General features: G+C 42.9%; 2 protein-coding genes across 2 annotated transcripts; both read left to right on the forward strand.

Annotated features, from left to right (window-relative positions):
* Positions 1 to 222: 222 nt before the first annotated feature.
* paqr7a (progestin and adipoQ receptor family member VII, a) lies at positions 223 to 5,926 on the forward strand. Its single transcript, XM_063185671.1, has 4 exons — positions 223 to 566; positions 1,819 to 2,000; positions 2,423 to 2,575; positions 3,069 to 5,926. The coding sequence occupies exons 2-4, from the start codon at positions 1,872 to 1,874 to the stop codon at positions 3,903 to 3,905; spliced, it is 1,119 nt and encodes a 372-aa protein (XP_063041741.1). The 5' UTR covers positions 223 to 566; positions 1,819 to 1,871; the 3' UTR covers positions 3,906 to 5,926.
* A 1,097-nt stretch (positions 5,927 to 7,023) lies between these two features.
* sh3bgrl3 (SH3 domain binding glutamate-rich protein like 3) lies at positions 7,024 to 11,678 on the forward strand. Its single transcript, XM_063185672.1, has 3 exons — positions 7,024 to 7,152; positions 8,916 to 9,083; positions 9,342 to 11,678. Exons 1-3 carry the CDS (start codon positions 7,108 to 7,110, stop codon positions 9,405 to 9,407), a joined length of 279 nt encoding a protein of 92 aa, XP_063041742.1. The 5' UTR covers positions 7,024 to 7,107; the 3' UTR covers positions 9,408 to 11,678.
* The last annotated feature ends 4,681 nt before the right edge of the window (positions 11,679 to 16,359 follow it).

Consider the following 16,359-nt stretch of genomic DNA (forward strand, 5'->3'; position numbering starts at 1 on the left):
GCCTACACTGCATAATTCTGATTGGAAAACTGACCTATGATATGACTTGTTCACAGCGCAGGCCTGTCAAAGCTGGTATGCTTCTGGATACAGTCAACTCGTCCCCGCATAACATCTATAAATTATGGAACTGACTCATAACTTTTCTCACTCAAAGGGGTGCGGTTTGAGCTGGTGTTTAGAGAAGCGCATATTTCTGCTCTGTCCAGGCTATTCATTCGACATCATCAGTTCACTTCACTTTGGAACGCGTTGTTTCTGCCCTCCCCCTCACTGTCTGTTCCAGTTAAGCGAACTCTTGCCCAATCGCCATACTGAAGTAGGCTACCTAAAAACTTGTGGCTGGATATGAATAGTTATACCTACATGACGACAAACACGTGCAGATTGAGTATTTGTTTGGGCTTGTGTACAGTTGTCGACGGTAGAATAGGCGTGCCAGCCTGTCGGTCAAAGAGGAAAGATAAGCGAAGCCGTGGCGTTGACGCAATCTCGAGGTTAACCGCCTAGAAAACTCACGGACCTGTCCATCAGGACGGGTTTCACGGGGCAAACTGGACGTTGAGGTAAGCCACATAGTTTCTAGGCTACTGTCACTTCCGCAGATAGTTGTTTTGCCATTTTAAAAGGATAGGCTAGTGATGGGTTTGAGGTGTCCTCCCTGCGATTTCGCATGTTTCGAAAGATTTACAAAGGTCTGAATTCGACCTCACTATTTTTGTACATTGTTCTCAAATGTAATATATAAAAGCTATGGTAAACATGTAAAAAGGTGTTAAAAGGCGAGTATTTGTTGCTCGCCTCTCCATGAAGAAGTGGGGAAAAACGTTTCGGTCCAGAAATCATCCACGTCTCCATGAAGCCTACTTCAACTCACTTGGGGATCTTCATAAACGAAGTTTTTAAGTGTACAATAACAGGTATGCTATTAATTTAGAGCTTATAACGTACACGCAGTCCAAATAAATAGCTTACATGCTGAATGTATGCTGATTATCCGTGACCGTATTCTCCAATCACTGCCCTGCTTTGACCATGCGCTCTAATGGAAACGCGCAGTGTCTCTATTGTAAATAGAAAACTGGAGATTGTATGGGGAATTCATCGCCTTGGTGGTGGATGCACTGGTTGTAGACAGAAGGGGATGCCACATTAAATTTGAATTGCAGTAGTATATGCATTGTGTTTACGTGATTATTATGATATTCTGGTAGCCTATGTAAACTACAGTAGCCTATTAAACCTGTTTGACAACATCAAGTAGCCTACTTTACCCCCCCTTCCTTCACATTTCCACCTAACTTGTATACATATTAATGTGTGTGTCCACCTCAACATTTAGCCTACAGGACATCAAATGCTTACACTATCAGAGAGATCCCCGTGAGAGCTACAGGATACCAGAAATTCTAGAATGTTTGTGATGGGTTGGGTAAACACAAAAATCTCAGGAGGCGCTGAAGAGGTTTCTTGTGAAATCTCCTTGGCTGCATGCCAGACAGTCTGTTAGTACAAACAGAATAGGTTTTACTCAGATTACATTTCTAAACACTGACATTACTGTCTTTAACCCATCCATGTATCAGCCATCGCATCAGATAAAGGAACAGTTATAGGCCTATCTCTGCTGCAGAGTTTAGATCTAACCCTAATACCTAAGCTCACACTGCTCCAGGGACTGTTATCAATAGCCTACCCTGTAACTGTAAGTCACTTTGGATTAAAAAAAGCTAAGTGTAATGTAATGTAATTGGCTATTGTTTTTGTTGTCTATTGTTTTTGTTTTTTTAATTGTCCGTTCTTCATATGTCCCTACAGTGAGAGATTAGGTGGCTGGAGGCTGATTCGTATCCAAGGACAGTCGACGTCGCATGGACATGGCCACCATCGTGATGGAGAAGATCGGCCGGCTCTTCATCAACCTGCAGCAGCTCCAGCGGTTGCCCCAGATGCTGACGGAGGCGGCTCCCTCCATGCCGGCCACCGTGCGGGACGTGGAGGTGAATGAATGAATTAATGATTTTATTTTATTTATTATAACTTCAGTTGTGATAGGCCACCGCTCATCTGTTTAGAAGGTGCAGGATTCAGTAGACATTTCTGTATGAAAAGGAGACAATCCGCACACTTCACACTTCAAAGAAGCTTTACTTCACTTGCAAGTTTTCGGTCCTTAGACCTTCATCAGGCAGAAGGTCTAAGGACCGAAAGCTTGCAAGTCATGTAAAGATTCTTCGCACAAAAAAAGACCTGCAGTGTGCAGATTTTATTTATTATGACTTGACTGACTTGACTTGACTTATTTTGTCTATTAGATGTAAAAACAGTGTATAGCAACAGTAACCATACATTGCAACGATTAAATAGACAGAGATATACACAAAAATGTCTGAAGACTTATTTCCATTGTGGTCCCTTGGAGGTGCCTCGCTTCTTCCGGGAGCGTCACATCCACGCTGGCTACCGGCCCCTGCACCAGGGCTGGAGGTACTACTTCCTCTCGCTCTTCCAGCGCCACAACGAGACCGTCAACGTCTGGACGCATCTCCTGGGAGCTGTGCTGGTCTTGGTCAAGGTACAGTAAAACATTCCCTGTTCATTCAGGATCAAAAAATGAGAATAAATTATCTGACTAAGGCACTCCAAATTAAAATGTCTTTATTAATATGACAGGTCCTACATGGACATATTAAAAACAAGGCCCTGTTCATTCTTATGTTTACCTTTTCTGTGTAAACGTCTGTGTTGTCTCAAGCTTCGTATACATGGGTTTTTTTTGTTTATAAACATCGTGTTGTGAGGAGGAACAAGATACTGGCAGCCAACCACGTGAGATATTTTTTTGGCCGACAGCGGTTTCCAACAATCAGAGGTTGAGTTGTGCGCAGCTAGGGTCGCGCAGCCAGGGGAAAACAAAAAAAAGAAAACCCATCTATTGTGTCCTTCAGTGCTCTGAAAAGGATGTAAAACTAGTAGAAGAACTAGTAAAACTAGTAGAAAGTAAAACGCAAATGAATAAAATGCATTCTTCCTCCTCTTCTTCTCCTTATTGTTTTTTTATTATTAAGATGGCCCAGCTGTCAGAGACCGTGGCCTTCTGGGAGGACCCCCACTCCTGGCCCCTCCTCGTCCTGCTCACCTCCTCCTTCACCTACATGCTCTGCAGTGCCGTGGCTCACCTCCTGGCCGGCAGGTCGGAGCTATGCCACTTCTCCTTCTTCTTCCTGGACTACGTGGGGGTGGCGCAGTACCAGTACGGCAGCGCCGTGGTGCACTTCTACTATGCCGTGAGGCAGGACTGGCACGGGTGCGTGCAGGGCGTCTTCATGCCCGTGGCCGTCCTGCTCTGTTGCCTCTCCTGCCTGGGCTGCTGCTACGGAAAGTACCGGAACCACAGCCTGCCGCCCTGGGTGCGCAAGGTGGGACAGGTGGTGCCGTCCGCGCTGGCCTACAGCTGGGACACGAGCCCCGTGTTCCAGCGCATGTTCCTCCGGCTGGTTGACCCCAGTGGTCATGGAGACGCTGCTGCGAACGCCCAAACAGGAAGTGGCGACAATGACCTCGCGTTGACCTTTCACTGTGGCCAAGTGACCTTCTTCCTCCTGAGTGCCTTCTTCTTCACGCATCCGTTGCCCGAGCGACTGTTCCCGGGCCGCTGTGACTTTCTGCTTCAGGGTCACCAGGTGTTTCATATCTTCCTGGTGATGTGCACCCTGAGTCAGATCCAGGCCTCCTACCTGGACTTCCTGGGGAGGCGGGGCCTATACACCCGTCTCCATGGTGAGAACGAAGCAGCGCTCTTTGTCGGGCTGTACGTGTTTACCATAGTAGCATGTGCTGGGATAGCGACATTCATGGTTGGGAGAGTGAAAAAGCTGTTGGACAGCAAAGAAAAGATCAAATAATGGATAGTGTATAGACACTCTATGGTTCTGGCCTACAAAGGCTAAATGCAGTAACTATGTAGTAACTAGAAATGGCAAACACTGAAAATGAGATACTGCCCAGTCAAACGTGCGTCGGTTCTGACGCTGTTAAGTACTGTCTGAAGTGAGAAAAGGCGACGTTACAAAGCAAATTTCTAGTCTAAACTTGGAGAAAATATGCAGTAGCAGGTAGCAATAGCCATAGCAGTGGTGTGTCTCATTCAGACTTTAAGTATTTGCAATCAAACTTTGTGGAAATGGCCGATACCTGTGATTGTTATTATGATTAGGTCTCTAAATCAACACTAGCCGACCAGGGGTGGGGAACCTTTTTCATTCGAGAGGCCACTTCAAGTTCGTCCAAGGGCCGTAAAAGTCCTCCAAGGGCTGTACTATGTACACAAACCAGGATTTCCTCCAGCACTTTAGGTCTATATCGAAGGCAATCACCTTTAAAACAGACCCCACATTCTCTAGGTCCCCTGGATATAGGGTAACTTAATTGTATTGTAAAGGTATTTTCCAAGATCCCATCACAAAATATGTCATATTTCATATGAAGCTGCATAACACATCACACATCACACATCACATCGGGGTCCGGCCCTTGAGACATAGGTTCCCCACACCTGAGCTAAATGCTGGTGAAATTTCAGTTTGGCTGGTAGATAAGACCAACTACTAGCCACTTTGACCGATTAGTGGGTGTGTGTTTGGTTAGTAAGAATAACATCTTCCAGCCATTTTGACTGGTGATGAAAAAAGTTAATTTAGAGCCCCTGGTTATGATTCAACTATGTTATGATGCACTGACCTACTGAAACATTGAGTAGGAGTCGTAGGACGAATGCACAAGTGCAATTGAAAGCTGTATTTTTTGGTACTGAGAAAAACAGAAACTTTATTCTTAACTACTACATAATCTTACATAATGAATTTTATATGTAATTGTTGTTCTCTATTTTGTAAAGGACGTTGATGCCATGTAGCTCAGTTAGATTGTACTGTAGTCACTGCTGATCATTAGAGAATTCAATTGACTGAGCTAGTCTTTATTCTAGTGGAGGTGGTCATAATTATCAGTACAGTATCACTCTAGTGCCTATTGTCTTGAATTTCTGGTGCTGCTACTCTCTAATTAGAGTGGTGGACAACAAAGTTGTCCATGTGGGGCCCTAAAGCTTTGGTTTGAATAAGGGAATGTATAACTTGTGTAGTCTATTTGAAATTGTTTTTTTTTTTTTTTTTAAATCAAAATCAATCTGATAACCCAGCCGATAAGAGACTTGCTCACACTAGTTAGACAACTAGTTTGACTTACATGTTTAAATGCGTCACAACAATCTATAATAATGTGGGACCAGAAGCTGTACTAAAGAGTTTTTATACAGAATATTTATATACTAGTTTTATGCCATATGTTGCTGAGTTCACTTTACCAGTGTTTCTCTCTGAATATGTCTGTGCCGCAATGCACTTTACTACTTTTATGTTCAACCGTTTTATCATTGGAAGGTCAAACCTTCGGAGTAAGACTTCATATTATTGTTTGTAAGTGCCTGGACTGTTTCTTATACTGCCACCTAATTAATTGATTCAACAATCGTGTATATTGTGTCTTAATAACACCAGTATTCATATGCAACCAACAGCACAACACTGTCAATTTTGTGTCACTAAGACCTGCCCCTGTATTAATAAGACCGGGTTCTTCTGTGTATTCACAAATCCACCTTTTTACATTCCCAGGAATAAAGGAAAGATGCTGATGTTGCTGAGCACTATGTCTCATACGCTTTGTTGAATACCCTCTTCAGTCCCCCCCTCCATGTTGTTTTCCCCCAGATCTGTGACGCAGGCTTTTTGGTTGGCATGGGCTCTCATTGGCTGATAAATAATGATCACCATGGTGACACCAAATTAAACATGAGTTCTGCCACTCACTCAGGTTGGGTTAAAGTGAGGGGAATCGGATGAGAAGTGTTTTCCATATGACTAAGAAGGGATCTCTCTCTCTCTCTCTCTCTCTCTCTCTCTCCCTCCCTCTCTCACTCTCTCTCTCTCACACACACTCTCACTCTCTCACTCTCTCTCTCTCTCTCTCTCTCTCTCTCTCTCTCTCTCTCTCTCTCTCTCTCTCTCTCTCTCTCTCTAATCTATTGACAGTGGTCTAATAAGGGGAGTAGGGTTTAACCAGAGATGGTCAAAAGCATCTTAACACCATTGGTTTAACCCATGACAATGTAGGCCTATTTTGGTCCCAAATACTAAGTAGCTTTCCATTTGTGCCAGGGCATTGGTTCAAACGCATGGAAAAACAGACCATTGCCTCAGCATCTTGATCACTTTGGTACTGCCTTGTGAAACTGCCTCAGTGCCCTCCTCAAATCAAACACCAGACTGCTAAACAGAAAGCCATTATGAGGAGTTTCACACTGCCCCCATGTGGAGACATATGGGAATGTACTAAGTAAATAGCCAATTTGTTGGAGATTAATTTGTTACTTTCCGTTCATGCTCAGACTGACATTTTCGTTTCCCTCAGCTTATAAAAATAAAATTTCCGCTGACATATTGCAACATCGACAAAATAGTCTCGGGTGTTATTTCCACATGCATATACCAACCAAAGATAAATCTTTCCAGTTATTTTTCATTAATGGCTGCAGTGGTTTAACAGTGCATCCGTTTGATAAGATATGTAGCCTTAATGCCTCCCAGAATTGTAAGGCGACACGTAGGCCAATTCTCGTTGGCGGTAATGTGTACCGGTGGAGATAACAAGGCCTACTTCGCATTGTGAAAGCAAAGAATTTACTCGGTAATGTCAACAGGGGCCCTGAAGGAAAAAAGGTCTCTCTTGGTCTTTCAGACATTAACTCTCTCCCTCCCGCCACAGGTCATGAGCGGACATGGATACGGATAGCTGATAAACCAGTGAAAGTGCATTCCATTTAGCACGTGCAAAGTTTAATGTTGGCGACTTGCACAGTAAACTAAACTTACTATGAGAGATATGACAAGGTGCCTTGCAGTCCAGACGTTCCTTGTGAAAGTGGAGGCGGTCCCTTTAAAAACCGCAACGAATAGCGGGTTAAGCTGCCGAGGGGGAAGAGAGAGGGCTGTACGGCGAGAGAGCAGGGCACAGACACACACACAAAGGGATATTGGAGGTGTGATCATGGGCATCAAATTGTACTACACCACTGTAACGGCTTCAAGGGAGGTAAGACAAAAATCAATACATTAAATTTTAAGTGCGCCGACCTTACACTGGAAAGGCTACAATTGTTGCAGCTCTCCAAACGATGTAAAAAGCAATAGCATATGGGATTACGCACAACGACACACCCAATAGCACGAGAATAGGCTGGGTTGGTTGTAGCTCAGTGGATTGGTACAGTAAGTAGCAATATTGTAGCCCAAACTGTATCGAGCATCACCAACATCCATCCATTCATTTATGATGACGTTTGGACCTCTTCTTGCTTGTAGCTGCCAAGCGCAGGAAATGCAAACTCACTAAAACCAGGGGGACGGAAGTCTTGTGGTCCGTCGTTTTGGCTTTTAGTAATATCATTTCTCCATAACAATGGCATGGAAATTAGCTATCGTTGGCAGAATTCACTTGTTTGTCAGTGGGTGGCAGAGCATCAAAATGTGATCGCTTACTCTACCGTGTTAAATACTGATACCCGCCAAGTGCATGCGGTGTAGTGTAGTAGTAATAGCTAACGTTACCTGTACCCATGATAAGGTTGTATTGGAACAAGTTATTGAGACTCCTCATATTTAGAAGCTTAAAAAATTGAAAGCTGAATTCTCTTATCAGAATGAACCGACAGCTAAGGCAGCACTTGGTTGAACCAGCGTAATGTAGCAGTCGTTACTGGGATGTCAAGTGTGGAAGAAACATTTCACATCTGTTACAAATAAACGAGGAATGTGAGGGAGAGGAGGATGAACGCATCAGTTCATTATTGTGTGTAGAGCTAGACCTGATGATAGAACTCACAATGCAACCCTTCCAAAGTGGTCTCGTGATTGGATTTGACACACTGAGTTGAAACTACAACACTCCTGAAATTCTCTGCATAGACTCATATTGACTCGCACTCAATTATGGGCTATTGACTTGTTTTCTCTCGTTGAAATGTGCAGTCGTGTGTTGCCATTGTAACCACCAAATGATTCACACAATGCATGTGATGTTGACACAGAATTCGGTGTGGGCTTCGCCTCAGGCGTGGTCCCTGCGCAAACATGCCCTCTCCAACTTCCTCTATCTCTGTGTTGTTAGATAGGCTGCCAATGCTGCAATTACTCATCATCAGCTTAGTAGTTTGTACGGAGAGCTGCCTGTTCATAAGCTGTTAAACCCACTTCCTAGTTCAGGCGTTCCTGGCGATACTAGCTCTAGGCCTGGGAATTATGATCAAGTTATTGCTGCTGCCCCATAACGGAAATAAGAGATATTTAACTTCCTAGTCAGGGGGGCGTTGTTGACAGACATCTGCACTGCACAGAATGTGAACACGCGCTCTGCGACGCCACCTGCTTTTATTACCCTACTGTAGATATATCATTACTTCATATCCTACAATTGTTTGAAGAAAAAGAACAAAAACACTTTTGACTGACTAAAACCGCAAACCACTGTCACCTTCTTCTGTTTAAATGTGATGGCAAGAGAATGCCCTGATAGGTTAAATATGCGCAGAATATTTTTGACCTGAAACTGGAATTCTCTCACTCACTCACTCACTCACTCGACAGACAGACACACACAGACAGACAGACAGACAGACAGACAGACAGACAGACAGACAGACACACACAGACAGACACACACACACACACACACACACACACACACACACACACACACACACACACACACACACACACACACACACACACACACACACACACACTGCCTTCTTATGTCAGCGCAATGCCATGACCTGTGGCGTGTCCTCCTCTCCCCAGGTGAAGTCCCAGCAGGCGGAGATCATGCGCATCTTGGAGAGCAAGAGCATCCAGTTCGAGCTGATTGACATCTCGGTGGGTGGGGACGTAAGGGACGAGATGAGGTCCAAATCAGGAAACCCTACTGCCGTACCTCCACAGATATTCAACGAGGACCAGTACTGTGGGGTAAAAAAAAACACACCCTTTTTTTCACCAAGTCGGCATCACACAGAATCACTTGAGTCACTGGTGCACAATCTGAAAAAATGATGGAATGGTGTTTTACTCTAAAATTTGACAACTTGCGCACTTGGAAAAACTGCTATCTTTCATTCCACAAAGCTTTCATTGAATCTGTTTCATTGTCATTAGACAGGTTTTCAGTATTTATTTTTTTTCCCCTGCTTATTTTTGTGTCTCTTCTTTTGTCCCTTTTTCTGGTAGAATTACGAGATGTTCGCAGAAGCCGTGGAGGACGACAAGGTGGAGCAGTTTCTCAAGATGGCGTGAGGGCCAGCTGCATTCTGTAGCATTCCACCCTAGCTCCCATCACCCCCCGAGAAACCTCGTCCCAAAAGATGGAGGCACGTCTCAGCCAAGGCCTGCTGGCGCTGTCACCCTGGTACCCCACCCTCCATCCCCCATCCTCTTCCCCCTCCACCACATTTTCATCTCAATGCCATGATACATGCCAAATGCCAACCAATCAGAAAAGCACATGTTTGCAATCCCAACATGCAACACAATCGGTTTAAAAGTCACCGAAAGAACCACTTTTTGGAATGGTTGTTTAGTACATTTTGTAAACTTAAAAACGTTTGTTTATTTGTTTGTCAACCCCTCATTTTATTGCTCTGTCATTTTCCAGTCTGGTACTTCTGCTTCTGATGTGTATGATGTATGTGCATGTCACTAATTCGTCTTAATGTAATTGGGATCAGATTAGGAAGGTGCGATACGATATGTAGGTAATGAGGTCGTCTAATCTGGGTGGGGCCACAGCACACATACTCAGATTAACCTCAGATTATTTGAAACAACAACAACAACACAAATTCACAAGGATCTGTGGTCTTTGATCTTGATGAACTCTGGACCAAAACAACTAAGATGAATACTTAATCATCACTGTAGTCTTAAGTGAATATTGTTTTCTTTAATATTGTTTTCCCCTTTTGATGGCCTTCAGATTCCCATGTTTTATCACCACTGAAGATATTTTCAACAACAAATGGTTACCACCAAATCAGTGCAACAAGATTATTATACATTTTTGACACGGCAAGTTTGATTGCAGTAAAAAAAAAAAAAAACAATATTCAGAGTAGACCAATGTCCTCAGAAGAGTGCATGGTTATTACTGTACGCACTCTAGCTGTGGTTAATAGAAGTTGAATGTCTATATTCCAAAGCTATAATATACAGACGGTGTCCAAAGCACAGGTTGCCCCTATTCAGTGTTAAAGATAGGTGCCAATCTAATATCACAGAAGAATAGCCCTTTCCACCTTAAAACATATTTTCTGAAGGATTCTTGCTCTTATCTCTGACAGAAAGTCTCCAATGGTGTGTTTCCCAAATCCATGGTTGCTGATTAAGTTAGGTAATATGTTGGTTGCAGTACAATTGAGCGAATGAAGCATTGTGGACAGCACTCTTCAGATTTTTCTTTGTGTAATTCGACTATGAACGTTTCGGGCAGAGCCCTTCTTCAGTATGTAATGGTGAGGATTACAACGTTAGTAGGCGAATAAACAGAGACAAATCAGAATAGTGCTGCCCTTCGCTTCATTCACTCATCTATGTTTAATGTGGGATTCAGCACCCAGTTAAAACCGTTTTAGTCATTGGGTGACAGTGTGAGAGTTATTGGTTAGAAATTATGGTTGGGACTGGCTAGCAATTATGGTGTTGGCGGGGAAAAGCCGAGGGACTCTCACAAAGTCAAGTTGACTAGATTTTACTGGACGTACTTTCTTGGAAAGAAAAGATGCTTTCATGCTTGGTTGGATTCTGCCACATGGACCACTTGATATAGCTTCGAAACCAACAAACATCTCACCATTTACTATAGTCAAGTCAAGTCAAGTAGGTTACTATAGAATGCAGTGAATATGACTATGCACTGAAAAAAAGGTTTTGCTCAGCTCAGCATTTTTCGCCACTATTGACATGCTTTGCATTCTGGGATTGTTGAACCCTGAGCAGGTTCAGCCTGTAATTGACTTTGGACCGCACGCAGGGAACCAAAATATACTATAACCTAGCCTTACCTGTACCTCAGCTGCAGCACATGGGAAGCCTGGAGGCCTTGCTTGTGAATAGGTGAAGAGTCTGGCGATGAATCCCAAACTCGTCTTTGCTTATTAATTAATATGTCGGTTGTGTTCAAATAACTCTTTGAACAGATGTAGGTGTTTTTATTTGTTTTTTTTTTTCTTTTTGAAGCAAAATATTCTGAAATGCACTCATAATCTTAAGACTTGTGTACTTGGTTATGTGTATGTGAAGATGTACGGAAGAAAAAATGCCAGACGACAAAGACGGGGTTGGTCCGTTTCATGAGCTAATGAAAGACTAACTTTGTCTCAGTGTTTCAGTCTTGTACCATCAGCCATCTAATGTCTTAATGTCTCTGAGCTTTTTTGCTTGGCTTTTGGACCAATGCCCCTTATTTGGCCAAAAAACAAAAGAAAATGTGGAAAAGAAATGCTGTTGTCTTCCAAGAAGATGGTGAAAAGGTGATACAATGAGTCAAAATAAAATAATTAAAAAAGTGTATGGAATGCAGTGTGTTGGAGTTTCTTTTGCTTTTGATAAATGTTTGGAGCGGCAGAGAGGGGCAAACCAATGTATTTGTACCCCCAGTAGTCCCAGTAGTCACTGAACTCATATCTGCCTTTCATGAATGAGGTAGGTTACACCTAACAAACGATTTTGTCTAAAGTGACATTTTGCTGCAGTACAATCCCTGGAACTTTGTCAAGACCTGCTTGGGCAATACTACTACAGGATTCAATTTAACCTTCTGGTCCCAAGACGAAAGCTGTAGCCATAATAGGCCACTGCTCCTGCAGTATCTCTCAACAATTTTAACTACCACATTTGAGGCAAGTGGGACCACATGTAAATGCAGGAATTGGTACAGCACAACAACTCCCCTTTGGGAATGGCGTATACATGGATCATATTAGTGCTACTTAAGCACACATAGTATAGGTAGCGTAAGACCTAAGAACATGAAAAATGCTGCCACAACACAACTGTTTTTCTTGCAGATTACCAGTGGTATGCAGATTACAGTTCGAGAAATCCTATAGTCTAAAGCAGTAGGTTAGCTGGCCAGAAGGGAAGTATGGCTGACCTATGACTTGCACAAGACCACTTTGTGTGTTTCAACTTTACACACACAGCGGGCCTATTGCATAAAAGACAGTAAATGAGTGTTCTTGAACACAGCTACTAAAGGGATGGGATGACTGAGTTGGATTTAAAGAAACATGGAAGTCATAGTGTATATAATATTATATTATACACATGGATGGCAAATAGAGGATAATAATTATGGACTTCATCTCGATCTCTAAATATATGGGCTGGTAATACAGTATTTGGAACTTATGTCATCCACCTGAGCTTCCTGTGAAATGTGTTGGTCTCTGTGTAACACAACGAGCGGATATCACTCTGGAAGGTGTTGATTAATTCATACAAGCCCTCTAAATGGTGTGCCCCATTTATTGTGATAAATAATAATAATAATATTAAAAGACAAAAAAAAAAAAAAAGATATTAAACACAACAGATAATTATTGCCTTAATGAATATCTAGGTGCCTTGTTTGAAGGATCTAGAAAAAGCTACAACTGAACATTCACACATCTTTTTACTATTCAACGGTCTTGGAGCCTGTGCTTCTGAGATCTTTTTACAGATCGAACACCAACATCATGGTCGTATGAAAAGCAGAAGCCTTCTGCTTTTGTCATAGATTGCACAATTCAATTCCCACGACATGTTAAACGTTAATGCACAGTGACAGTTGCGTTTCTTCTGCTTTCTGTCAATGATACACCTTTATACTGTGTTTAAGCTGCACCCACTACCCAGTAAACCTCACCTGGTGAGCCAGACTAAAAACATGAGTCTGGAATCACATGGTTCAGATCACTGAGGGGCGTGGGTGGGGGCAAACTGCTGTCATTATGATTGCCTGAACTGCCTTGGGTAACAATATGACCAGTCAAACCACAGATTCCATACAGGGGGACAAAACAAAATGTGAAATGATTGGTGGGCCCGGGCTGATGCCTGTTGTGATCTTACAAGTACCAGGGGCCTATACTACAAAGCTGGTTCAGGATACGTTAAGGTTAAGGGTAAATCACCTAATAGAAGAGCCTGGAGTCCACATTTTCTTCAGAAAAGCTCTTGTATTATCTGATTTACCTCTTAACTTAACCTTAACTTATCCTGAACCAGCTTTGTAGTATAGGCCTGAACTATCTTGGCTAGCAACAATATGACCAGTCAAACCAAAGATTCAAACAGGGGAATGAAACAAAATGTGAAGTGATTGGTGGGCCTGGGCTGATGCCTGTTGTGATCTTACAACCACCACAGCTGTACCAACACATGAGGCAAAAACATTTTTTTTGGCAACTTGCTGAGTTTGTGTGGTTTACTAGGCAACATTAAACATGGATCTGAACTCAAATTCTCAACTCAACTCCAGAGGCTGGCTCTCCGTAGCTACCAGCTTCACTGCAGCATTGGGGCCGATAGATGTCTTAGCTGCGATGAGAGGATCTGATAAGCATGGCCAAACACTGCTCCTTTGTTACTTGACCCTTAGTTTCGCTTCTCTTCAAGATTCAAATCAGCATGCTTCTATAACCTCCTTCCCACAACCATAACTCAGCATATCAGGGCTACAGCATGTACAACCTCATTGGGTATATATCGGTTTGCGACCAACAATATTATTATTAGTGTTGTTATTATCATTATAATTATTCATGATAATTATTATTACCGTGTCATAACAATATGATTGTGTACATAGTTCTACATTTAACACATTTGTACATGTTGTACATATATACATATATATATATATATATATATATGTACATGTTGTACATCTATATTTTGCACAATATTGTGTTGACTACTGTATGATGAGAGTGAGTGTAATTCTGATTCAACATGTACCACCGGATGAGACTGTGAACCACCCAAAGAAAGACACTGGAATAACCCGTGGAAAAACCCATATTGATATGCAAATTCAAATTCACAGTGGGATATGATATGCAGCTCTGTTGGCCGTCAGTTCTGCAACTGTAACTCTTTGCTCTGAGGTTAGCTTTGCATATTCATTTAGAGTTTTCAAATATTTTCGCTAAAGGTAGATCAGTCCGTTGAGATAAAACCCTGCAGATGTCAACACACTGTCTTAAGATAAAACAATCTAATCTGTTAATGTATTTAACTGTGAAGTGTCCTCATTTGTGTTGTCTTTAGTCTCCTTCAAAACTTGCTGCCTTTTATTAGCCCGTCCCAACTGTTTTGAGACATATTCACTTTTTTATGTTCACGAATATCGCCCAAACCAATTATTTTGATTAGACTTGATAGCTGACATGTTTTATTTGCACCTTTCTCCATCTAATGTAAGAACCAGATATTTTGACAATGATAGTATTTTGTTGTTATCCTCAATTTACCTATTACCAATTTACCTTCAATGGAGTTGGAGTTTGTATGTATTGAGTAAGGGAGCTTTTCAGATGACTTTGTCCCTTGCCCGGCCAAACCTGACAGCAGCCCTGTCAACATATTCCAGCAATGGAATTTACCACCTTGGCTTATGCTCTCAAAACGTTCTAGTATTTCTCCATGCCAATGAGTGATGACACCAGGCACTACCAACTAACTATTTATATGCACCATTAACTCACACAACCACAGAGGGTGCAAGGCATCATTATACCGTCTGTGTGCTGTAAAGGCCAGAGCACATAAAAGTACTGTCAAGGGCCGTTACCCTCTGATTACTTGTGTGTAATTGGAGTGTAATGTAATCTGCTGAAATGATTGGTGTTTATAGCAGTGCTGCTATTGACACATGGCCAGACTACAGTCAGGGCTGGACTGGGACGACAAATCAGGCCGGGCATATTTAAGCCAAGACTGGTCCACCAGGGCCCTGCAGTGGCCTAACGCGGTAGGGCGCAGGGTTACTACGCCGGCGACCCGGGCTTGATTCTGGCCCGGGTCATTTGCCAGTCCTTCCCCGTCTCTCTCTCTCCCCCCACTTGTTTCCTGGCGATTAGGGACGAGTTCTATCTTGTTGGAACCACCCATTGACTATGGGGCACCTAAGTCACGCCCTCTACTTCCTGGTTCATGGGGCAGGGGGAGTCTAAAAATAATGACTGGGCTTGAAAATTAGTGTTTTTTTGGCACCAATCCAAACCTTGGACCTCCACCTATGCACCACAAATCCAAAAATCACTCATTTTCAAGCCCCATGAACCAGGAAGTAGAGGGCGTGACTTAGGTGCCCCATCCATGCTCTGCTGTGGTGAAATTGTGTGCAGGGGTTGGAATTGTGTTGGAAGCGAAAGTGCTCCGCAGTGCTGTCGGAACCTGTGTGCGGAGGGCCATAGGGGGCATTGTTCCATCCTTCCTCTCTTTCTGTGGTGTTTGGTGGTGGCTTGCATAACATACGCACTACGGCCATTTACAGCGGAAAGGGAACTCCATTTCGTTTCAACCGTAACTCCAAAGGTCTCCTAACCGAAGGTCTCCTAAAGGGGCATTCACCCGACGCCACATGGATCCCGGAAAAGAACGCGCCTGAAGTATCTTACATGCATAGACGCTCTTTGGCTCTTTGGCCAAAATCATTAACAGTCAACTGGGCATATGCCCTGTATGCCATGTGGCCAATCCAGCCGTGACCACAGTGCTGTAGTATAATTCATCACCTCTTCCCACAGGTATGTTTTATTCACACATGAGGAGTGTCAGCATATTGTATGCATATCACATGCAGTCTTCTCTTTCCCCACCCCACTCCTCAGGAAATAAATGTCATATCTGAAAGATACATGTTTCATTGATTCATACAGTAGCCTACAGTATATTGATCATTCCTGTTTTGTCAAATGAAATTGTATTGTATTGCAGAGCACATTTAACATGCATTATGTTATCCCAGAAAGGATGATAACCAGGGTGCCACATAAGAATTTATTGGCTGAAACGGCAAAATATACTGTGACTGTGTACTGCACTGGATGCTGGATGACTTGAATGCCTGCAGTATCATTTTTCGACCAGTGGATGGCAATAAATCACTGTTTAGTTGATCAGGAAATGGTAACGACAAGGGCCCTACACAGGATCCATCTGTGAGGAGGAGAGGACACCAACTACTGTGCTATCCTGTGTG

Source organism: Engraulis encrasicolus, chromosome 20, assembly GCF_034702125.1.
Source record: "Engraulis encrasicolus isolate BLACKSEA-1 chromosome 20, IST_EnEncr_1.0, whole genome shotgun sequence".
Classification (NCBI taxonomy): domain Eukaryota; kingdom Metazoa; phylum Chordata; class Actinopteri; order Clupeiformes; family Engraulidae; genus Engraulis; species Engraulis encrasicolus.